General features: G+C 42.3%; 1 protein-coding gene across 1 annotated transcript; it reads left to right on the forward strand.

Moving 5' to 3' along the window:
- Positions 1–1,254: 1,254 nt before the first annotated feature.
- On the forward strand, positions 1,255–24,481 carry LOC117506303 (probable ATP-dependent RNA helicase DDX31; the record flags this gene model as incomplete). Its single annotated transcript, XM_034165791.1, has 2 exons — positions 1,255–1,598; positions 24,296–24,481. Coding segments are annotated over 2 exons (530 nt in total), but the record flags the coding sequence as incomplete, so codon positions are not given.
- Between the last annotated feature and the right edge of the window lie 1,911 nt (positions 24,482–26,392).

A 26,392-nucleotide genomic window follows, 5' to 3' on the forward strand; every position in this document is an offset into this window, starting at 1 on the left:
GTCGGACGCTGAACCCTGCCCTCTGTCTGAAACCGAACCCGGCCCTACATGTATGTCGGACGCTGAACCCTGCCCTCTGTCTGAAACCGAACCCGGCCCTGCATGTATGTCGGACGCTGAACCCTGCCCTCTGTCTGACACCGAACCCGGCCCTGCATGTATGTCGGACGCTGAACCCTGCCCTCTGTCTGACACCGAACCCGGCCCTGCATGTATGTCGGACGCTGAACCCTGCCCTCTGTCTGACACCGAACCCGGCCCTGCATGTATGTCGGACGCTGAACCCTGCCCTCTGTCTGAAACCGAACCCGGCCCTGCATGTATGTCGGACGCTGAACCCTGCCCTCTGTCTGACACCGAACCCGGCCCTACATGTATGTCGGACGCTGTTCCCGGCACTCTGACAGTGAACCTGGCCCTATGTTTGATGTTGAATTTCTGTCTATGGCCAACACTTTGCCAGCATTTCTCACTATGTCAGTCAATGAGCCTCCATACCTACCCACAGAAGTCCTATCAATGATCATTGCCTGTTCTCTCAATCAAGACATGTCCATGCTGGGAGCGTTGAATCACATTTCAGTCTTGTTCCGTGACCTAGCTGCACCATTTCATCCCCATTTTTACATCAGAGATTGACTTGCAGAGAATTTGGAACTTGACAAAAATAACTGCTCCATTAGTGTTATGAAACTCTACAAGGCTGCAGGACGTGGCAGTGGTCTCAGCACACATCTTAAAGAGCTGTTTAGCAAGGACAGTAGATGGATGAAAGCCTGGATTTTGAGTGGACATAAATGATTGCGTCATCTGCGTATAGTTGGCACAGTACATTTGGTGGACAACAATCTGGAAAATCATTTATATAAAGAGAAAATAATAGTGGAGATAGGGCTGAGCCTTGTGGTAGTCCCATCTGATTGGTACATGTAGGTGAAGTGTAGTTTTGTATCCTAACAAATTGTTTTCTATGTGTTAAATACGAGTCCACCTAGTGTAAAATGCGGGAGAGAAATTAAATTTTGACAGTTTGATTAAAATTTGTCAGTTTACAGTCTCACTGTAAACACTGCTCCAATTACTCCTCCTATGTCGATTTTCTGTTTTAGTTTTTCCAAGAGAAAGCATACAGCTGTTCTGGCGCCGGGCCTGATCCAAGTACTAACCAGATCCTGCTCTGCTTAGCTTCTGAGTTCTGACGGGATCAGACTGACACAGAGCAGACTAAAGTGAATCACTGTGAAAACCTTCCAGATGCTCCGTGGACTTACAGCTTTCAGAAAGCGTACAGACCAACCCCAAAGACCCAAGACCGGGTCAGACTCCAGCAGGTTCCTGTGCTGTCCTCTGACTGGTCTGACAGACGTGATGATCTGTGTGTTTCAGGTCTGACCCGATTAGCAGACGTGTGTTTGAACGACCCCGTCTGCATCTACATGTCTGGTCCGGCCCCCTCTGACATACTGACCTCTGACCCCAGTCCAGCTGGGCAGTCTGAGAGTTTTGCTCTTCCAGAGGCCCTGAAGCAGTTTGTGGTTACTGTTCCCAGTAAGATCCGCCTGGTCTGTTTGGCTGCTTTCATCCTGGACAAATGTAAGGTAAATAAACACAAATTGTGCAGTAAATAATAAACAGTACAGTATATAATAAACAGTAATGAACACAAAGTGTGCGATACATAATAAACACAAAGTGTACAAAGTGTATTGTACATAATAAACACAAAGTGTGCGGTAAATAAGCAGTACGGTATATAATAAACACAAAGTGTACAAAGTGTATTGTACATAATAAACACAAAGTGTGCGGTAAATAAGCAGTACGGTATATAATAAACACAAAGTGTACAAAGTGTATTGTACATAATAAACACAAAGTGTGCGGTAAATAAGCAGTACGGTATATAATAAACACAAAGTGTACAAAGTGTACATAATAAACACAAAGTGTGGTAAATAATAAACAGTACGGTATATAATAAACACAAAGTGTACAAAGTGTATTGTACATAATAAACACAAAGTGTGTGGTAAATAATAAACAGTACGGTATATAATAAACACAAAGTGTGTGGTAAATAATAAGCAGTACGGTATATAATAAACACAAAGTGTGCGGTAAATAATAAACAGTACGGTATATAATAAACACAAAGTGTGTGGTAAATAATAAGCAGTACGGTATATAATAAACACAAAGTGTGCGGTAAATAATAAGCAGTACGGTATGTAATAAACACAAAGTGTGCGGTAAATAATAAGCAGTACGGTATGTAATAAACACAAAGTGTGCGGTAAATAATAAGCAGTACGGTATGTAATAAACACAAAGTGTGCGGTAAATAATAAGCAGTACGGTATATAATAAACACAAAGTGTGCGGTAAATAAGCAGTACGGTATGTAATAAACACAAAGTGTGCGGTAAATAATAAGCAGTACGGTATGTAATAAACAAAGTGTGTGGTAAATAATAAGCAGTACGGTATATAATAAACACAAAGTGTGTGGTAAATAATAAGCAGTACGGTATATAATAAACACAAAGTGTGCGGTAAATAATAAGCAGTACGGTATATAATAAACACAGTGTACAAAGTGTATTGTACATAATAAACACAAAGTGTGCGGTAAATAATAAGCAGTACGGTATATAATAAATACAGTGTACAAAGTGTATTGTACATAATAAACACAAAGTGTGCGGTAAATAATAAGCAGTACGGTATATAATAAACACAGTGTACAAAGTGTATTGTACATAATAAACACAAAGTGTGCGGTAAATAATAAGCAGTACGGTATATAATAAACACAAGGTGTGCGGTACATAATAAACAGTACGGTATATAATAAACACAAAGTGTGCGGTACATAATAAACAGTACGGTATATAATACACAAACAGTATGGTAAATAATAAACACAAAGTGTGCTGTAAATAATAAACACAAAGTGTGCGGTATATAATAAGCACAAAGTGTGCGGTAAATAATAAACAGTACGGTATATAATAAGCACAAAGTGTGCGGTAAATAAACACAAACAGTACGGTATATAATAAACAAACAGTACGGTATATAATAAACACAAAGTGTGCGGTAAATAATAAACACAAACAGTACGGTATATAATAAACAAACAGTACGGTATATAATAAACACAAAGTGTGCGGTAGATAATAAACAGTACGGTATGTAATAAACACAAAGTGTGCGGTAAATAATAAACAGCACGGTATATAATAAACACAAAGTGTGCGGTACATAATAAACAGCACGGTATATAATAAACACAAAGTGTGCGGTACATAATAAACAGCACGGTATATAATAAACACAAAGTGTGCGGTACATAATAAACACAAAGTGTGCGGTAAATAATAAACACAAAGTGTGCGATAAATAATAAACAAACAGAACACAGTGTGCGATAAATAATAAACAAACAGAACACAATGTGCGATAAATAATAAACAAACAGAACACAGTGTGCGATAAATAATAAACAAACAGAACACTGTGCGATAAATAATAAACAGTATGGTAGATAATAAACACAAAGTGTGCGGTAAATAATAAACACAAAGTGTGCGGTAAATAATAAACAGTATGGTATATAATAAACACAAAGTGTGTGGTAAATAATAAACACAAAGTGTGCGGTAAATAATAAACAGTATGGTATATAATAAACACAAATTGTGCGGTAAATAATAAACAGTATGGTATATAATAAACACAAAGTGTGTGGTAAATAATAAACAGTATGGTATATAATAAACACAAAGTGTGTGGTAAATAATAAACAGTATGGTATATAATAAACACAAAGTGTGTGGTAAATAATAAACACAAAGTGTGCGGTAAATAATAAACAGTATGGTATATAATAAACACAGTGTGCGGTAAATAATAAACAGTATGGTATATAATAAACACAAAGTGTGTGGTAAATAATAAACAGTATGGTATATAATAAACACAAAGTGTGTGGTAAATAATAAACAGTATGGCATATAATAAACACAAAGTGTGTGGTAAATAATAAACAGTATGGTATATAATAAACACAAAGTGTGTGGTAAATAATAAACAGTATGGTATATAATAAACACAAAGTGTGCGGTAAATAATAAACAGTATGGTATGTAATAAACACAAAGTGTGCGGTAAATAAACAGTATGGTATATAATAAACACAAATTGTGCGGTAAATAATAAACAGTATGGTATATAATAAACACAAAGTGTGTGGTAAATAATAAACAGTATGGTATATAATAAACACAAAGTGTGTGGTAAATAATAAACAGTATGGTATATAATAAACACAAAGTGTGCGGTAAATAATAAACAGTATGGTATATAATAAACACAAAGTGTGTGGTAAATAATAAACAGTATGGTATATAATAAACACAAAGTGTGTGGTAAATAATAAACACAAAGTGTGCGGTAAATAATAAACAGTATGGTATATAATAAACACAAAGTGTGTGGTAAATAATAAACAGTATGGTATATAATAAACACAAAGTGTGTGGTAAATAATAAACAGTAATGTATATAATAAACACAAACAGAGCAGTACATAATAAGCACAAAGTGTGCAGGAAATAATAAACACAAACAGTAAGGTATATAATAAACCCAAAGTGTGTGGTAAATAATAAACACAAACAGTAAGGTATATAATAAACCCAAAGTGTGTGGTAAATAATAAACAAACAGAACACAAAGTGTGCGGTAAATAATAAACACAAAGTGTGCGGTAAATAATAAAAAGTATGGTATATAATAAACACAAAGTGAGCGGTAGATAATAAACCCAAAGTGTGCAGTAAATAACAAACACAAAGTCATCATCTTCATGGCTTGACTTCACGAACGAAGATTTATGAAGGACGTCAGCGCCTGTTGCAGGCTCGTTGGTGGCTGACTAGTCCAGTGCGGGACACACAGACCCGGCCACAGCGGCTGCAAGGGAAGGTCTTATCAGGGTTGTGTGGTGTTGAGACCTCACGGTTCTTTCTTCTTATCTTTTCTTCGATGCCATCTCTGCGTGAACTTTAGAAGGAGGAGACTGCTTGGTTGACACAGTGTCTCCAGGCGTCCCGGTCAGCAGCAATAGAGGGCCACCGGCAGTGGTTGATCCGACAGGCGGCGAGGATCTTTTTTAGGCAATCTTTGTAGCGCTTCTTTGGAGCCCCTACGTTCCAGTGGCCAGTGGACAGCTCTCCGTACATTACAATCTTGGGTAGGCGATGGTCTTCCATTCTGGAGACGTGTCCAGCCCATTGTAACTGTATTATCAGGAGCATTTCCTCAATGCTGATGATCCCAGTCTGCTCCAAAACGTCATTGTTTGTAACAAAGTTGCTCCAATGGATGTTGAGGATGGAGCGGAGACAGCGCTGATGAAAGTGTTCCAGGAGTTGTAGGTGGCGGCGGTAGGTAACCCACGACTCAGCGCCGTACAAGAGTGTTGTAAGTATGATTGCCCTGTACACAGCAATCTTGGTGCCTTTCTTCAGGTGTTTGTTGTTCCACACCCGCTTGTCGATGTCCTTATCGATCTTGGCATCAGATGTGATGGTGCATCCCAGGTAGCTGAACTGGTGGATGTTTTTCAGCCCTGTCTCGGCAATGGTGATGTGAGGTGGGTGGTAATCCTCCTTGGGGGCAGGCTGATACATCACTTCAGTCTTCTTCAGGCTGATTTCAAGTCCAAAGAGCTGTGCGGCCTCTGCGAAGCAGGAAGTGAGGCGCTGTAACGCTGGTTCAGTATGTGCAACAAGTGCTGCATCATCAGCAAACAGCAGCTCTCGGACCAGTTGCTCCTGTGTCTTTGTGTAAGCCTGCAGGTGCCTCAGATTGAACAGGCTGCCATCAAATCAAATCAATTTTATTTATATAGCGCCGAATCACAACAAACAGTTGCCCCAAGGCGCTTTATATTATAAGGCAAAAGCCATACAATAATTACAGAAAAACCCGGGAGACTTCCGGTGGTGCGCAACGCGGTATGGCTGCATAAAAGTGATCTCTGGCATTAGCCTCATATTTCCCCCGACTCGAGAGCAGCATTTTAGGTCAAACTACTAAATTCTATGATAGGAATGAGTGGGGACAAAATAAGAAGGGAAGATACGGTCGACGGAACATTCCCGATGGTAAAATGGAGAACGAAGTCACGGCTGGCGTGGAAGGTTCGCTAACAGGGAGACAAGATGGCGAACGAGGCGAGGGCCTGGATGTAATCCGTGGCGCTGTGGGTGATGTTTTTGCAACTGAAGTGGCCGTTCTCCGAGCCGAATTGAAAAGCGACTTTAAGGAATTCCACACAGAATTTCAGGAGGACATAAAGAAACAGATGGTCGATTTTACAAAAGAAATAAATCAAAAACTACGAGACACTGCAGACCAAGTGGACCAGGTGACTGAGCGAGTAAAGCAGGTAGAGGACACCATTGCGGATTCGGAGCTCTGGGACATCGGAGTCAAAAACACCCTCATACAACTACTAGAAAATCAGCGGATCTTGCAGGACAAGGTGGATGATTTGGAGGGGCGTGCGAGGCGGAAAAACATCAGGATGTACGGCGTCCCTGAAGACTTAGAGGGCACGTCCATTGCTACCTTTGTTGAAAATCTTATTAAAAGTGAGCTGGGCGCTGACATTGGCCTGGACCGAGCCCTCTGCATTGAACGTGCTTATCGTGCATCAGGACCGAAACCACCAGCAAGCGCACCCCCACGCTCAATAATAGTCCGCTTCCTTCGGTTCTCCGACAAAGAAAAGATCCTACACGCAGCTTGGAAAAAAGGGGTAAAGGTGCAAAACAAGCAGGTCTATTTCGACCATGACCACGCGCCAGAAGTGCAGAAAAAGAGACGCGAGTATATCCCCGTCAAGAAGGCCCTGAAAGGGAATGGAATTCCCTTCCAGACACCGTTAAGTAAGATGCAAGTGCATTATTCATCAGGCAGTGTGCTCTATAATAACGCGATTCAGGCTGCAGAGGATCTGCGAAAGCGGGGAATAACGGTGGACGAGATCAGCACGGGAGCCCGGACCAAAAAGATCACAGGAGAGACCCTCGCGGAGTTGCTGCCGTGGGAGATGCAGGAAGAATCCCGCAAGGTCAACTTTCAACAACATGTCAGGGAGAAACTCAGGGGATTCCGGACGGAACGGGGAAACACCCAAATAAGTAAATGATGACGTCACCTGTTTCCACACTTTAATTTTGACTGGGCTAATTGTACTGTCTTGGATATGGAGTGGTATCTTCCTTCTCATTTGATAGTATAGGAGGGGCTGATGCCTAAGGACATAATTATAGCACACCAAATTTACCTTATCAGGCTAAGGGTGTTTTTTTTTTTTTTTTTGGCCTACGCTGATGAGGGGCCCCACTTTGTGACCAGTCCCCTTACTACCAAAGGACAATGCTTTATCCTTGTTTGTGGTAGTTCTTCTGATTGTTGTGTGTTTTTATTTGGTTTCAAGTTCAGGTTATGATGCTGTGAGGTCTGGGATGATTTATAAGTTCGAATTTCATCAATTAACATAATGACCTTTAAATATTATAATATACTGTCACTAAATGTTAATGGGCTGAACAATCCTGTAAAAAGGAGTAAGTTAATTGCTAAAATGAAAAGGGAAAAGGTGGATATAGTGTATTGGCAGGAAACACATCTCTCTAAGATAGAGCATGAGAAACTAAAAAAAATGGGCTTTACACATACATACTATTCGTCTCACAAAAGTGGCAAAAAGAGGGGAGTAGCTATTCTTATTTCAAATAAAATAAAGTTTGAATTTGTGGCTGACACAAGTGATGAGGAGGGTAGATTTGTTTTGGTGAAAGGTAAAATAGACCAAAAAGATGTGACATTATTAAACATTTATGCACCCCCAGGGAGTAAAATAGAATTTTTTTTAAAAGGTGTATAATTTAATTTCCACAGAAACTCAGGGACCCCTTATTTGTGCAGGAGATTTCAATTTATTGTTAAACCCTCAAATGGACACAAATAACACTGGCCGAAGAAACACAACTGTTGAGAAGCATGTGAAAAGAGTCTTACGGGACTTGGGGCTGATTGATGTGTGGCGATTATTTCACAAGTCAGCACCAGGATTTACTTTTTACTCCGCTCGACATGGGGTGTATTCAAGGATAGATTATTGTTTCATGTATAATAGGGATATAAACAGGATAAGGGATTGTAGAGTAGGTCAAAGAGATATCTCTGACCACTCAGGAGTTTACGTAACATTACATTTAGATGGGAGACAGAGAAACACTCTGTGGAGATTAAATACTAGTATGCTGGACGATCCCAGGTTCATAAAAGATATAACAGAGCTTGAGCAGTACTTAGAGGACAATAATAATGGAGAAACAAATCCAAGTATTGTATGGGACGCGGCTAAAGCTGTCCTTAGAGGAAAGATAATAGCCAAGGCAGCCATGATGAAGAGGAAAAAGGCACAAGAATTGCTACAGCTACAAAATAGACTAAAAATCTTAGAGCATTTACATCTGACTAATAAGGATACTACAGTGACACATCAAATCAGACAAATAAAACAGGAAATAGATAGGATTTTGGGTGAAGAGGTAGAGAAAAATATTCGAATTATGAAACAAAGATACTATGAAATAGGACCCAAAGCAACTAAACTCTTAGCATGGCGGATCCAAAAACAGCAAGCTGAAAATACTATTTACAAAATTAGAGACCCGACAAATAATAAATTAGTAACTGACCTAGAAAAAATTCATAACGCTTTTGAAAGCTACTATAGATCTTTATATACAACCCCTGGCAAAAATTATGGAATCACCGGCCTCGGAGGATGTTCATTCAGTTGTTTAATTTTGTAGGAAAAAAAAGCAGATCACAGACATGACACAAAACTAAAGTCATTTCAAATGGCAACTTTCTGGCTTTAAGAAACACTGTAAGAAATCAGGAAAAAAATTGTGGCAGTCAGTAACGGTTACTTTTTTAGACCAAGCAGAGGAAAAAAATACGGAATCACTCAATTCTGAGGAAAAAATTATGGAATCATGAAAAACAAAAGAACACTCCAACACATCACTAGTATTTTGTTGCATCACCTCTGGCTTTTATAACAGCTTGCAGTCTCTGAGGCATGGACTTAATGAGTGACAAACAGTACTCTTCATCAATCTGGCTCCAACTTTCTCTGATTGCTGTTGCCAGATCAGCTTTGCAGGTTGGAGCCTTGTCATGGACCATTTTCTTCAACTTCCACCAAAGATTTTCAATTGGATTAAGATCCGGACTATTTGCAGGCCATGACATTGACCCTATGTGTCTTTTTGCAAGGAATGTTTTCACAGTTTTTGCTCTGTGGCAAGATGCATTATCATCTTGAAAAATGATTTCATCATCCCCAAACATCCTTTCAATTGATGGGATAAGAAAAGTGTCCAAAACATCAATGTAAACTTGTGCATTTTGATGATGTAATGACAGCCATCTCCCCAGTGCCTTTACCTGACATGCAGCCCCATATCATCAATGACTGTGGAAATTTACATGTTCTCTTCAGGCAGTCATCTTTATAAATCTCATTGGAACGACACCAAACAAAAGTTCCAGCATCATCACCTTACCCAATGCAGATTCATCACTGAATATGATTTTCATCCAGTCATCCACAGTCCATGATTGCTTTTCCTTAGCCCATTGTAACCTTGTTTTTTTCTGTTTAGGTGTTAATGATGGCTTTCGTTTAGCTTTTCTGTATGTAAATCCCATTTCCTTTAGGTGGTTTCTTACAGTTCGGTCACAGACGGTTTCCTCCCATTCGTTCCTCATTTGTTGTGCATTTTCGATTTTTGAGACATATTGCTTTGTTTTCTGTCTTGATGCTTTGATGTCTTCCTTGGTCTACTAGTATGTTTGCCTTTAACAACCTTCCCATGTTGTTTGTATTTGGTCCAGAGTTTAGACACAGCTGACTGTGAACAACCAACATCTTTTGCAACATTGCGTGATGATTTACCCTCTAAGAGTTTGATAATCCTCTCCTTTGTTTCAATTGACATCTCTCGTGTTGGAGCCATGATTCATGTCAGTCCACTTGGTGCAACAGCTCTCCAAGGTGTGATCACTCCTTTTTAGATGCAGACTAACAGGTGTTAGTTTTGGGGATGAAAATTTACAGGGTGATTCCATAATTTATTCCTCAGAATTGAGTGATTCCATATTTTTTTCCCTCTGCTTGATCTAAAAAAAAGTAACTGTTACTGACTGCCACAATTTTTTTTTCTTATTTCTTATAGTGTTTCTTAAATCCAGAAAGTTGCCGTTTGAAATGACTTTAGTTTTGTGTCATGTCTGTGATCTGCTTTTTTTCTACAGAATTAAACAACTGAATGAACATCCTCCGAGGCCGGTGATTCCATAATTTTTGCCAGGGGTTGTAGACGATCTAAGTATGTTGATGAAAGTATAATAGCAGATTTTTTAAACTCGTTAGACCTCCCATCAATTGGTTCAGATGCAAATAATAGATTAACTTCATTAATAACCCATGAGGAAATAGATAAGGCTATATCAGCTCTTAATTCAAACAAATCACCAGGCACTGATGGGTTCCCTCCTGAATGGTATAAAACTTTGAGGGGAAGCTTATACCTCTATTACAAACTAGTTTTATTTATGTCCTCAAGGGCAGAATGGTACCTCCCTCTTGGAAGGAGGCCTTTATATCCGTGATACCAAAAGAGGGAAAGGACAAAACCGACTGTAAATCTTATAGGCCAATAAGCGTATTGAACTTTGACTACAAATTATATACAACTATACTAGTACGGAGAATGGACACTATAATGCCCTCTTTGATTGATGAGGACCAAAGGGGTTTTTTGAAAAATAGGCAAACCCATGACAATATTAGGAGAGCGTTGCATATTATTGAACAGATCAATAAGGGGAAACTCAGTGCAGTTATTCTTAGTTTAGATGCAGAAAAAGCATATGATTCGGTATATTGGGATTTTCTTTACTTAGTAATGAAGAGATTTGGTTTCTGCCAGGAATTCATAAATTGTATCCAAGCCCTTTATTCGTCACCTACTGCCAGAATTAAAATCAATGGTAGTCTTTCCAACTCTATAGTACTGGAGCGGGGCTGTAGACAAGGGTGTCCGGCCAGTCCAAACCTTTTTAACTTGTTCATTGAACCTATAGCCCAGGCAATTCGTCAGGAGTCAGCAGTGAAGGGTATCCTAATTGGCGAGGAGGAGTACAAAGTGAGTTTATACGCAGATGATGTCCTTATCACAATCACAGATCCTGCCTTGGGCCTACTGGTGTTGATGAAGATGCTAGAGACATATGGATCATACTCAGAATATACACTCAATGTAAATAAAACACAAGTTATGTCATTTAATTTTTCCCCAGAGCAAACTCCCCTGTCTAAATACAATTTTAATTGGAATTCGACTAGCATAAAATATTTGGGAGTAAATTTACCTAAAGACTTGTCCCGAATATTTGAAATGAATTATAGACATACAAACAAAGAGATATACAACGAACTCAGTGCCTGGAGCCTGCTCCCCCTTGATTTCGGCAACAGAATACAGATTATTAAGATGAATATTCTCCCAAAACTATTGTACTTGTTTCTTGCTTTACCTATTTCCATACCTGAGAAACAATTCCAGGACTGGAATAAACACATCTCGAGATTCATTTGGTTCAATAAAAGACCAAGGGTTAGGTTTTGTACATTACAGTTGCCGAGGGAGAGAGGGGGGTTGGCTCTTCCCTCTTTGAGGGATTATTATATATCTGCACAGGTGAAATATTTGGTTTGTTGGTGTAATCCATCCTATAGTGCACGATGGAAAACAATTGAGATGTCTCTGTCAAGAATACCAATTCAGTCCAGATTGGGGTTTGTAACTCATGAAAAGGAATTCTTCTCAACAACTAGCCAATGGATCACCTTGGCACTAAAGGTGTGGGAGGAGCTGGTTAAGAAACTACAGCTTCAGGAAGAGATAAAAGTCCTAAGATGGCCAGCATATGACCAGAGTTTTTACCCGCTGCCCAGGATAGTAGATTCAAACAGTGGGTGTGGCGGGGACTGACTGCTACATGCACGTTTATTAAAAAGTCTGAACCAATTCCCTTTGACACTTTGTGCGAGATTGGTGGCCTTAATAGACAAGATTTTTTTTAGATATTTGCAACTCCGTGATTATATTGCTGAAAAAACAAGCAATTGCACTGTCAGGGACTTCTCAATTGTTAATGTTTTTACTAATGCTTATAACCTTGGAAGTAATAAAGCTCTAATAAGTAAGCTATACCAGGGCCTAATTAAATTTAAAGGGAACTCCACAGATTATATAAAACAAAAATGGGAGAAGGAAATCAGTATTGATATAACAGAGGACATGTGGATAAAGAGCTGGTAAACACAATTCACAACAACAAACTCGAACACCAGGCGGGACTTTTGTTGGAAAAACATCATCCGCTTTTTTATAACACCCAAACAAAAGGCTAAATTCTGTACTACCCCTGCTGTATGCTGGAGAGGCTGTGGGGAGGTCATGGCAGATCACGGACATATGTTTTGGTCTTACCCATTCATATAACTTTTTTGGACGGAAGTAACAAAAATATGCTCCAAAACTCTGGGCTTTAATGTGGACAGTTCATTTGTATCAATCAATCAATCAATTTTTTTTATATATAGCGCCAAATCACAACAAACAGTTGCCCCAAGGCGCCTTATATTGTAAGGCAAGGCCATACAATAATTATGTAAAACCCCAACGGTCAAAACGACCCCCTGTGAGCAAGCACTTGGCTACAGTGGGAAGGAAATTCACTAATGATAACAGGAAGTCAATGAAGAGAGGCCAATATGGGTGAGATATGCTCTCTCCTTCTAGTATCCATGTACTTGGGATGTTTCCCTGATGAGTGGGCCACAGACGACATCTATCTTTTGAAAATCCTCTTGGCATCAGCCAAGAAAGCTATTACAAAATGTTGGTTGACTAAAGACCCGCCCACTGTAAGCCTTTTCATCTCTATAGTAGAGAGCATTAAGATGATGGAAGCTATGACTTATACCCTGCGGCTACAAGGCGACTTGGGAAAGAGACGCTGGAGAAAATGGCTGGACTTTAAAAGAGTTGTGACAGGAAAATGAATGTATAAAATCTGTAATCTCTGTATGGTTTGACATGTTGATCTCCTTTGACCTCACAATGTTGCATTTGTTATATGTTCAAAATACTTACAAATAAAAAGTTAAAAAAAAAATAATAATTACAGAAAAACCCCAACGGTCAAAACGACCCCCTGTGAGCAAGCACTTGGCGACAGTGGGAAGGAAAAACTCCCTTTTAACAGGAAGAAACCCCCAGCAGAACCAGGCTCAGGGAGGGGCAGTCTTCTGCTGGGACTGGTTGGGGCTGAGGGAGAGAACCAGGAAAAAGACATGCTGTGGAAGAGAGCAGAGATCAATCACTAATGATTAAATGCAGAGTGGTGCATACAGAGCAAAAAGAGAAAGAAACACTCAGTGCATCATGGGAGCCCCCCAGCAGTCTAAGTCTATAGCAGCATAACTAAGGGATGGTTCAGGGTCACCTGATCCAGCCCTAACTATAAGCTTTAGCAAAAAGGAAAGTTTTAAGCCTAATCTTAAAAGTAGAGAGGGTGTCTGTCTCCCTGATCTGAATTGGGAGCTGGTTCCAGAGGAGAGGAGCCTGAAAGCTGAAGGCTCTGCCTCCCATTCTACTCTTAAAAACCCTAGGAACTACAAGTAACCCTGCAGTCTGAGAGCGAAGTGCTCTATTGCCATCCATGCGAAATCATATGTAGACGCCCTCGACGTCATCAAGGTCTTCAAAGGCCTGCCGGAGCTTCATGCTGAAGAAAATACTGAAGAGAGTCGGTGCAAGCACGCAATCCTGTTTCACCCCATTGTCAATGGGGAAAGGCTGAGAGAGGTCGTTTCTGTATCGAACCTGGCCATTCTGGTCTTCATGGAGCTGGATGACCATGCTGAGAAACGTAGGTGGACAGCCGAGGCGTTTCATGATCTGCCATAGGCCCTTTCTGCTCACAGTGTCGAAAGCTTTCGTCAAGTTGACGAACGTCATGTACAGCCCTCTGTTCTGCTCCCGGCATTTCTCCTGGAGTTGCCGAAGGACGAACACCATGTCGGTAGTGCCTCTGTTGGCTCTGTAACTGCACTGACTCTCTGGGAGGTGATGCTCTGCTATGGAGGGAACAAGTCTGTTTAGAAGCACTCTAGCCAGGATCTTGCCTGCCTTCGTAGAACCCTCTGTAGTCACCTCTACCGGCGTAAAGCTGAGTCTTTTCCGCGAGGGCAATCCACCACTCGTTCTGGATCTCTCAAAGCTTGTGCTGGAGGTTGGTACAGGTGTAGCGGAAGGCAGGTTTTTTCACAGGACAAGTCCGCTGGGCTAGATGTGCTAGGTGCGCAGATCTCTTCTTCTTCAGCATCTCTTGGATCTCTTGGTTGTTCTCATCAAACCAGTCTCTGTTTTTCTTTGTGGAGAATCCAAGGACTTCTTCAGAGGTCTGCAAGATGATAGTTTTTAATTGATTCCAGAACACTTCGGGAGAGGCATCATCGGGGCAGCTGCTTTCTTCAAGCCTTGACTGTAGCGTAGCCTGGAAGTCTGCTTTCACTTCAGCTGACTGAAGACTGCCAACCTTGAGTTTCATCATCTTTAAGGTCACGTTGGCGCGCTAGAACGTAGTCTATCAGGTGCCAATGTTTAGAACAAAGATGCGTCCTGGTTGTTTTCAGACTGTTCTTTTGCTGAAAAACGGTATTGGTGATGGTGGACTGCTGCTCGGTGCAAAACTCCAACAGAAGACATCCGTTGTTGTTGCAGTTTCCAACGCCGTGTTTGCCAAGGATTCCTTTCCAGGCTACTGAATCTTGACCCACTCTGGCGTTGAAGTCGCCAAGGATAATGACCTTGTCGTCTGCAGGAGCGTTCTTCACGAGGTTGCACAGGTCGCTGTAAAACTTGTCCTTATATGCAGGATCCACCTGAAGGGTTGGAGCGTACACACTGAATAGTGTTGCGTGATGCTCTTTGAGGAGAGGGAGGTGCATCAAAATGATACAGTCGGAGTGACCTGTTGGTAAGCTCTCGAGCTTGGAGGCATTGATGTTACTGACCATAAAGCCGATGCCTGAAAGGTGTCTCTCTGCTGCTGGTTTGCCTGACCACTAGAGGGTGTAACCGGCACTACATTCTCTCAGGCTGCCTTCTTCTGGGAATCGAATTTCATTGAGAGCGGCAATATCAACGTCCAGTCTTCCGAGTTCATGTGCAACAAGGGCGGAACGTCATTCGGGGCGGTTGCTGTCTTCTTTGTCGAGCATGGTTCTGATGTTCCAACATGCCAGTTTTAGTTCTTTTCTCTTTGAGGTGGGTGGAGACCTTTCTTTCCTTCTTGTTGTTGTTCGACCGCATTGGAAGATGCCCGTTGACCGCTGCTAGCCAACTGGGTTTCTGGAGACAAGCTTTGGTAGGGCCACCTTTTCTAGGCCCCTCTCCGTGTGGAGCAAGCAGTGCTGTCCCCTAAATAAGGCTGCTTGGTCGTTCAGGGTGCTGCCGGGTGATGTTGTTGTCTCCGAGTCAACATCAAAGTGACCCATACACCTGAACCGCCTGTATGCAGGATTGAGACTGCGGCTTCCAGTGACATCTTCCACCTGCCATTTTCACTCCTTTCCCATCGCTACAGAGCTTGTGAAGGTCGAGAAAGGAGGAAGGAGTAAACGAGGATGTGTCCTTCAGGCCTGCGCAAAGGATTTTTAAGGTGAGAGACAGTGCGCGCTATACCGTTCCCACCCTTTACACTTGTCTGTCATGGCCTAGCAAGCTGGGACAGTGACAGCGAGGTCCTCGGGTCATAGGTTTTACATCAGACTGTCCTTGTCTTAGATGAATGGCCGACCAGGGTTCACAAGCTTCATCTGCCCGGGTTTTGGAATCAGAGATTTCCTTCTCCCCGAACAGATTCATGGCCTGGTTGCCCAGGTCAAAGGCTCAGACCGCCTATCCCAGTTATACCGGCGGAGACTCGGTCACACCCATAGCAGTGTCTGCGAGAACAGGGGGTACCACGAGTAGGTGCTGCTATGGACACAGTTGCGAAGGAGAGGCCATGTGCAATAACCTCCAGCCTGGCAGGCTAGGTGGGGCTACGCGGCTTCACTACACCTGGAAAGGAGGTGATCACGTTACACGTCACTTCCCTTTGTGAGCGGGATGTCCGCCCCCGAACACAAACTGTACGGTATATAATAAACACAAAGTGTACGGTAAATAATAAACACAAAGTGTAAATTAAAAACAGAGTGTACGGTACATAATATCACCCAAGTCATCCAGAGGCATACATTTTTAACTTATGGTTCAAATTTTAACCAAACTAATTTTAGACAAGTTATTTAAATTAATGTCACTTCTGAAGTTTTATAAAGTGAAAATATCAGATATATGTTTTAGTTTTAAAGTAATGCGCTAATTTGTAAGGTTTTAGTGTGGGCATGCTGTGCCCAGCAGTACATTATGGGTAGGATAGGGTAATCTCAGTACGATAATCTCAGTACATTCACGACAGGAGAATGCATTTGAAACAATCTGATCAGGACAACAGCATTAAACTCTAGTGCCTAAAACTCTCCTGAATATATTCTCTGGGTTTTTGTGTTTGCTTTTATTAAATTCCATGCATCTTAAACGTAGCATGTAGCAACACAGATTATCTGGAATTTTGTTTTGGCACGTTTTCAAGGTCTCTACTGCCATCTACTGGCCAGCAGTGTTCATGGCAGTGCTCAGACTCAAGCTTTGCTGATACTGTACCACAGAACCGCATGGTGTAAAAGTTCAGAGCGCCCGATTTATGTTCTCACACACATTTGACGTTCAAAAACCACACGTCGGACTCGTGTTTCCAGATGTAAAACGTAAACAGATGCTTTTTTTTTTTTCAACCTTACTTTACAAAAACTCGCGATGGGAGACATCAAAGTTAAAAAAAAAAAAAAAAAAAATTACAAGACAGGTCTGTGGTGTTTGCACATGCACAAGAATATCAAACAGGTTTGATTTTCATTTGACCATACGATCGCCGATCAGGAGGTGGTCGTGAGATGTTAAACGCAGCTCGTTACTCCATGTATACTAAACGATGCAGGACGCGCAATTAACCTGAAACTCCGTGCGATCCAAAAAATTCTCACACGAATGAAAAATCAGCTGAAAAAGGGCCAAAACTTGCACTGGCACCAGTAGTTGACAGTGTTATATTTGACACCGGTTATATCAGACGGTTATCTAATTACAACTTGGCTTTTTTTTTTTTTTTTATACAAATAAAAAATGGCATATTTTACAAAAGCACGTTTATCTGTAAACACCAACACACGACACACCTCACATTAACGTGTTGGTTTACATAGAATGAGTCAACCAATCAGTGTAGCGGAGGCACATTTTACCCAGAATGCCATCTGTCTTTGTTCGTTACAAAACGTCAGAATTAGTGCATTATTCAACATTAAAAGATATGTTATATTTTAACTTTGTACAAATGACAGAATTGACATTAATGGAGTTATTCTATCAGTATTCATTTTATTTATACACCAAACCATAACTCAGCAGGGCTTTATTTGCCAAGACCTCGGCCTGACGGCAGCACGGTGATTGGGCAGAGTGGAGCTTTCTGGCTTCTCTCATTGGCGTCTGTGTTGGAAGCCATGTAGTAAACTGGAGCTTCCAGCAGGGGGCAGGATGCTGACAGACAGAACTGCTAACTCATTGTTTGAATCTGTTGTCGCTTTTGATGCTTCCAAAAGCGATCGAGGTGTTAAAACTCAAAATCAGCTTGTTAGTAGTTGCAGTTATACCAAGGACAATACTGGAATTTATCGGTTATCTGTAACTTCCAATACATTTTTGGGTGGTTTATCATTTTATCTTTATCGAAGATAATCTTTCAGTTATCTGATTATCTGTTATCGAAGTTAATTTTTTGGTTGTCTGTGCCCACCACTGCTGAGTACAGATCGGACAAAATGATAACGAATATCGATGCACCATTGGTGAAAAACTGGATTTTTGGAGAGGACAAAGGCACCTTGATTGACTTCAAAAATAGTTACAGGTGTATATTTCAGATTGTTTCCAGCCAATAGGTGAACAAGGTACTGGCTTTCTTGTCATAGCTGACAAAGCCGTGTCTCAAACTAAAGCAGTAGCCAGTAACACCGTGAGACTGTAACACTGCACTTGTCATTCTGCTCCAGTCTGCATCACTGTAGGCAACAAGTTTAAGAGTGACATTCTGTTTTCTGGAACACAATTCCGGGATCACAGCACCTTTTAAATACAACCCCAATTCCAATGAAGTTGGGACGTTGTGTAAAATGTAAATAAAAACAGAATACAATGATTTGAAAATCCTCGTCAACCTATATTCAGTTGAACACACCACAAAGACAAGATATTTAATGTTCAAACTGATAAACTTTGTTTTTGTGCAAATATTTGCTCATTTTGAAATGAATGCCCATACCATGGGCACTAACACACCCCCATACATCACAGATGCTAGCTTTTGAACTTTGCGCTGTCTTATGTACGATGTATTGTACAGTCGGTGAAGACAAATTTCCCTACGGGGACCAATAAATCTAATCTAACAGTCTGGATGGTCATTTTCCTCTTTTGTCCGGAGGACACAACGTCCATGAAAGTTATGAATCTTCTGATAATATTATGGACTGTAGATGAAGGAATCCCTAAATTCCTTTCAATTCAATGTTGAGAAACATCCATCCATCTATCCATTTTCTGCCGCTTCATCTGGGTTTAGGTCGCGGGGGCAGCAGCTCAAGCAAAGCTGCCCAGACCTCCCTATCCACACACACCTCCCCCAGCTCCTCTGGGGGAACCCCGAGGCATTCTCAAGCCAGCTCAGAGACGTAGTCCCTCCAGCATGTCCTGGGTCTTCCCCGGGGCCTCCTCCCAATGGGAAGTGCCCGGAACACCTCCCCAGCGAGTCGTCCAGGGGGCATCCTGAAAAGATGCCCGAGCCACCTCAGCTGGCTCCTTTCGACGTGGAGGAGCAGCAGCTTGACTCTGAGCTCCTCCTGAGTGACCGATCTCCTCACCCTATCTCTAAGGGACCGCCCAGCCACCCTGCGGAGGAACTCATCTCGGCCGCTTGTACTCGCGATCTTGTTCTTTCGGTCATGAGCCAAATCTCATGGCTATAGGCGAGAGTCGGAACGTAGATCGATCGGTAAATCAAGAGCTTTGCCCCCCTGCTCAGCTCTCTCTTCACCACGATGGCCCGATACAGCGACCGCTGCACCAGTGTGTCTGTCAATCTCACGCTCCATCCGTCCCTCATTTGTGAACAAGACCCTGAGATACTTAAACTCCTCCACTTGAGGCAAGGACACTCCACCGACCTGAAGAGGGCAAAGCACCTTTTTCAGTTCGAGAATCATGGCCTCGGATTTGGAGGTGCTGATTGTCATCCCGGATGCTTCACACTCGGCTGCAAACCACCCCAATGCACGCTGAAGGCCCTGAATTGACGAAGCCAACAGAACCACATTGTCCGCAAACAGCAGAGACGAGATTCTGTGGTTCCCAAACTGGACCCCCTCTACACCCTGGCTGCACCGAGAAATTCTGTCCATAAAGGTAATGAACAGAACCAGTGACAAAGGGCAGCCCTGGCGGAGGCCAACGTGCACTGGAAACAGATCTGACTTACTACCAGCAATGCGAACCAAGCTCCTGCTGCAGTCGTACAGGGACCGGATAGCCCTTAGCAAAGGACCCTGGACCCCATACTCCCGGAGCACACCCCAGAGGGTGCCTCGAGGGACACGGTCGAAAGCTTTCTCCAGATCCACAAAGCACATGTGGACTGGTTGGGCGAAGTCCCATGAACCCTCGAGCACCCGATGGAGGGTGTAGAGCTGGTCCAGTGTGCCGCAACCAGGACGAAAACCACACTGCTCCTCCTGAATTCAAAGTTCAACTATTGGTTGGATTCTCCTCTCCAGTACTCTGGAATAGACCTTAGACCTTACCGGGGAGGCTGAGGAGTGTGATCTCCCTGTAGTTGGAACACACCCTCCGGTCCCCCTTCTTAAACAGAGGGATCACCACCCCGGTCTGCCAATCCGGAGGCATTGTCCCCGACCGCCACGCAATGTTGCAGAGGTGTGTCAACCAAAACAGTCCCACAACATCCAGAGACTTAAAGTAGTCAGGACGGATTTCATCCACCCCAGGAGCCTTGCCACCGAGGAGCTTTCTAACCACCTCGTACGCTTCGGCCTGGGTGATGGATGAGTCCACCTCTGAGTCCCCACTCTCTGCTTCCTCTTCGGAAGACGTGACGATGGGATTTGAGATCCTTGAAGTATTCCTTCCACCGCCTGACAACATCCCCAGTCAGGGTCAACAGCTCTCCACACGCACTGTAGACACTGTTGGTGGAGAGCTCCTTCTGCCTCCTGAGGCATTGGACGGTTTGCCAGAATTTCTTTGAGGTCAACCGATGGTCCTCCTCCATGGCCTCCCCGAACTCCTCCCAGACCTGGGTTTTTGCCTCTGCGACTGCACAGGCTGCAGCACACTTGACCTGTCGGTACCTGTCAGCTGCCTCTGGGGTCCCACTTACCAACAAAGACAAGTAGGACTCTTTCTTCAGCTTGACGGCATCCCTTACTTCCGGCGTCCACCAACGGGTTCGGGGATTGCCGCCTTGACAGGCACCAGAGCCCTTGCGACCACAGCTACGATTGTCCACATCGACAGTGGAGGTGGAGAACATGGTCCACTCGGACTCCATGTCTCCAACCTATCCCGGGATCTGGGAGAAGCTCTCTCGGAGGTGGGAGTTGAAGACCTCACCGACAGAGGCTTCTGCCAGTTGTTCCCAGCAGACCCTCCCAATACGTTTGGGCCTGCCAGGTCTGACTGGCTTCCTCCCCTCCCAGCGGATCCAACTCACCGCCAGGTGGTGATCGGTTGACAGCTCAGCCCCTCTCTTCACCCAGATGTCTGAGACATGTGGCCAAAGGTCAGATGATATGACTACAAAGTTGATCATCGACCTCCATCTCAGTGTGTCCTGGTGCTACGTGCACTTATGGACACCCTTGTGCTCGAACATGGTGTTCATGATGGACAAACTGTGGGTAACACAGAAGTCCAACAACTGAACACCACTCGGGTTCAGATCAGGGAGGCGGTGCTTCCTGATCACCCCCCCCCCCTTTCAGGTCTCACTGTCACCACCCACGTGGGCGTTGAAGTCCCCCAGGAGAACAGTGGAGTCCCCAGTCGGAGCACTATCTAGTACCCCAATTTAGAAATGGTCCAATGTATATTTGGGTGTAAATAGAGGGAAAAGGGTACAAACAACAACCAAAACAAGACATCTTAGGGCAAAAAAATATCAATTTTCTTAGAATCACATTTTCTGATTCATTGTTCAAGCATCAGAGCCATGAGCTATAAATTGTTGTTAATGTAAGTTCCAAGAGGTACCTTTTTTCTCTTGTAATAAATGGGTGATTCTTAGACTACGGGCACTTATGTCCTTTGATCATATTGTATGAAAAACAGAAAAAAGGGGAAATTTCACACTTTTATAGTTATCTTTACAATGAAAGTGTGTTAAGAAATTTGTTCTTGTAGTCTATGATGACTTTTTCACCTTTTTTCAGCATCATTATATGCAAATATTGCCGTTTTGTGCTTGTCCCACACCCAGACTTTTGATCTTCAATGATAAAAATGAATGGTAAAAAAAATGTTTTTTCTAATGTTTTAAAATATCTCTGAATAAAATATCAGTAAAATAATCAAAACATAATTGGGGTATTCAGTGTCATACAACTGTTGTGATTTTTTTTAAACAAAATGTAGTTGTCCCACACTATTGCCGTAATTTCCACCACAACACTGTAATGTCCCTTTAAACAGTTTGTATGAAAGATTGTTTGGGTAGTTTCTATGGAGATAAACAGTGACATCAGAGCACATGTATATAGAGCCAAATCACAACAAACAGTTGCCCCAAGGCGCTTTATATTGTAAGGCAATGGTGTGGTGGAAATTACATTTACAAGGCCAATAGTGCCCGTAGTTAAAGAATCACCCAAATGTAGATCCAAAACTGCATAATTCTGAAATTAGATTACAAATAAATGCATTCAAAGGACATTCTATATAAATTCCAAACTGAAAATACTGCATTTGAAGTGTTTTGTTGTGTTAGCTACTTAAAGCAATCAACTTGGGTTTAAACAGCCTTCTGCACGGCACCCACAGGCACCCATGCAACACTGACCACTCTTAAAGCACTTACAGGCTGCAGTCTTGCATTTTGCCTCACATCCCTTTTTCCCTCTATTTACACCCAAATATACTTCAAATGATGTCAAATCACATCAAATCATAGTTTTACCAAAATCATATTAATATATGTTTTTCCATAACATGGGTGGTAATCAGTTTAATTTTTTATGGAATTCCCCTTTAAGGTAAATAAAATTTGTCAATTTGGTACTAATAACAAAAAAAAATGTCAGTGGGTGTACTGAACGTATTTTGAATGGTTCTGATACTTGAGGTCTCAAGTGTATGTTGTGTAATGGAAACAATGAATCATAAAAAATTATTTTAATAAATTAGCCATAGTGTACTCTAAAATGTCTGTCTTTTTTGCTTTTGTATTCTAATTTTCTTTATATTCACAAAAAACATACTTATGTATTTTTTATATTTAATTAATGTGCTTGATGTAAAAGAGGCCAATTATGATCAATTTTGAACCCCAAATTTCATATCACTGAGGTTAGAGGTAGTGTTACTGTACAAAACACAGTGATAACGACTGGTCAACTATGTCGTCAGCCATGCAAGGGCACTCCCAGTAATCCCAAAATGATTTTCCAACCTATCAAGTGGAATATGATGATCCACTGTATCAAATGCAGCACTGAGATCTAACAGCAACAGAACCGTAGTGGTGTCCGAATCCATTGTAAGCAGAAGATCATTCACCACTTTAGTGAGAGCTGTCTCTGTGGAATGATATTTTCTAAAAGCAGACTGCAGTGGCTCAAAGAGATTATTCTCAGTAAAACAGTCTACGAGCTGCCGTGACACCACTTTTTCCAGAATTTTAGAGCAAAATGATAGATTTGATATCGGCCGATAGTTTTTCAATACACTAGGGTCAAGATTAGGTTTCTTAAGTAATGGTTTAATCACTGCAGATTTAAAACATTTAGGAACAGATCCAGAAGTTAAAGAAAGATTAATAATTTCCAGCACAGTCAGTCCAAGAGTGGGCCACAGGTCCTTAAACAGTTTTGTTGGTATAGGATCAAATAAACAGGTTGTGCTTTTTGTTGACATTACGAGTTTTGTCAGCATGCCTAGAGAGATACTATCAAATTCTGTAAATCTAGGTAATACCTCAGTAGTGGCGCCCACCTCAATAGCAGGGAGCAGTGGCTGGATTAAGGCATGCTGGGATATGTTTAACCTGATGTCTTCTATTTTCTTCTCAAAGTAATCCAGGAAATCTTGTGCTGTAAAAGGAGAGCGAACTACAGGTGGTTGTCCATGAATAAGTGTTGCCACTGTGTCGAACAAGAACTTTGAGTTATGCTTGTTTTTGTTGATAAAATCAGAGTAATAGGTGGAATACTTCTAATTTGGAAGGACGCCATTTCCGTTCTAGACCTCTTGTTTTATGCTTGAGGTCACGCAGGTAATCATTGAACCAAGGTGACTGTGATTTGGGGGAGCGTGGTTTTAACACAGGTGGTGCAATCATGTCAAGTGTAGTTTTGAGCACTGAGTTTAAACTATCCACAAGACTGTCTACTGACTGGGTATTTGTCAAACGTGAAGGTATCAGCAGTCTAGCTTTGATTTCAGTCGTAGTTGAGGAGTTGATGCATTGCCGTAGTGACCAATAAGGTTGTTAAGGTGTACATTTAAACGTATACATTTAATTTTTCCATAAGGGGCAACATCACCAATGAATGTCTCTGTGGCTTTAACAGTATCACTCTTAGCTCTGAGACAGTACATGAACATAGCTCCTGAATAGTCATCTGTAAATGCAAGTGCAAACCTGGAGCTATATTTGTTTGTTTTTTCAGTTTTCTCAGGACCAAAAGCTGATTGTCTTCATCTCGAGCTGTGAAGCTGTTGAGTTTCTCCACTTCCTCTTCTCGTCTGTCCTCTCTGAGCCTCTAGCCAATCAGAAGGCTGAATTCCACTTCCTGCGTCTCCATGGCAACATGAAGCAGGAGGTAAGAAAACCGTGTGACATGTCACACTGTTGACAGGTGTGATGCTCTGACAGCGTTTATCCCTCAGCACGCCGGAGCGCTTCCTCCTCACGCTGAAAACCGCATGTTCATGATGAAAGTCATGTGACTCATCTGTAAAAATGCCAAAATGTGACAGATGTAACCATGACAACACTCCAGCTGGTTCTTTCTAGGTGCCACTTTTAGTGCTGTTGAATTGCTGGTGTGCATCGTGCAGCATCCTGAAGGCTGCTGTCAGTGAGTCGAAAGAGCTCAATTGTTCAGTCATGAGTTTCAGCTCCGGCCACAGTCACCAAAACGCATCCTTATTGCAGGACGCAGGAGCTCTGGCCATGGGCGTGTTCTCCCGCCTGATTGGTCTACCTGTGATTGACAGGTAGACTATTACAGAAATAATTACAGTTTAAAAAAACAAAACACGAGCAGCAGCTGTTCAGGCAGCATCAAGAAAGCAACGCAACATCAGTCACAAAACGGAGCAGCAGCACCGTGACTTGGATCACGTTTGCTCACCCCAAATCCAGTCTGTCAGAAACACTCCATCAGCTGAGACATTCTGTCCATGTGGTGTGTTTCTCTGTTGTGACTGTTAAACACCACTTAACCTCACGTTCCTGCCCTCCGCTGGACTGTTGGTGCTGTTTGAAGGAAACCTGGAGCAGGATCATGTCCAGAGACATATGTATATATACGAGGTCTATTAGAAAAGTATCCGACCTTATTATTTTTTCAAAAACCATATGGATTTGAATCACGTGTGATTACATCAGACATGCTTGAACCCTCGTGGGCATGCAAGAGTTTTTTCACGCCTGTCGGTTACGTCATTCGCCTGTGGGCAGTCTTTGAGTGAGGAGTCGTCCACCCGCTCGTCGATTTTTTTCATTGTTTAGGAATGGCTCAGAGACTTGCTTTGTTTGATAAAAATTTTTTCAAAACTGTAAGGCACAACTGAGTGGACACCATTCAATAAATTCAGCTGGTTTTCGGTAAAAATTTTAACGGCTGATGAGAGATTTTGGTCTAGTAGTGTCGCTTTAAGGACGGTCCACGGCGCCTGACGGCGATCTGCGCTTCGAGGCGGCAGCGTCTCGCCGTTTCAAGTTGAAAACTTCCACATTTCAGGCTCTGTTGACGCAGTAAGTCGTCAGAGAACAGAGAACTTTCAGAAGAAGTCGGCATGAGGAGTTTATTCGGACATTCCATTGTTAACGGTCATTTTGTAATGAAAGAACGTGCGGGCAGAGTCGCATGTCGGGCTGGACCCGACCGCGGGGGGTCGCGGCAGGAAAAACACCTCCGTTGGAAATCTTAACGGGCAAGTTGGAACATGCCCAAGCTGTTAAACAATTTCTCAGTTACTCACTTGTTGAAAGCCATTAAAAGCCGCCTGAATTCTACAAATGGTTTTCAACACGGAGGTGTTTTTCCTGTCGCGGCGCACACAGATTTGCCGAGTCGTCACGAAAACGACTCGGCGAATTTGCGCGTGCGTCTTTCATTAAAAAAATGTCCTTAAACAGTGGAATGTCCGCATAAATTCCTCATGCCGGCCTCTTCTGTGTGTGTGTGTGTGTGTGTGTGTGTGTGTGTGTGTGTGTGTGTGTGTGTGTGTGTGTGTGTGTGTGTGTGTGTGTGTGTGTGTATGTGTGTGTGCGTATGTGTGTATGTGTGTGTGTGCGTGTGTGCGTGTGTGTGTGTGTGTGTGTGTGTGTGTGTGTGTGTGTGTGCGTATGTGTGTGCGTATGTGTGTGCGTGTGTGTGTGCGTGTGTGTGTGTGTGTGTGCGTGTATGTGTGTGTGTGTATGTGTGTGTGTGTGTGTGTGTGTGTGTATATATGTGTGTGTGTGTGTGTGTGTGTGTGTGTGTGTATATATGTGTGTGTGTGTGTGTGTGTGTGTGTGTGTGTATATATGTATGTGT

Source organism: Thalassophryne amazonica, unplaced genomic scaffold (assembly GCF_902500255.1).
Source record: "Thalassophryne amazonica unplaced genomic scaffold, fThaAma1.1, whole genome shotgun sequence".
Lineage (NCBI taxonomy): Eukaryota > Metazoa > Chordata > Actinopteri > Batrachoidiformes > Batrachoididae > Thalassophryne > Thalassophryne amazonica.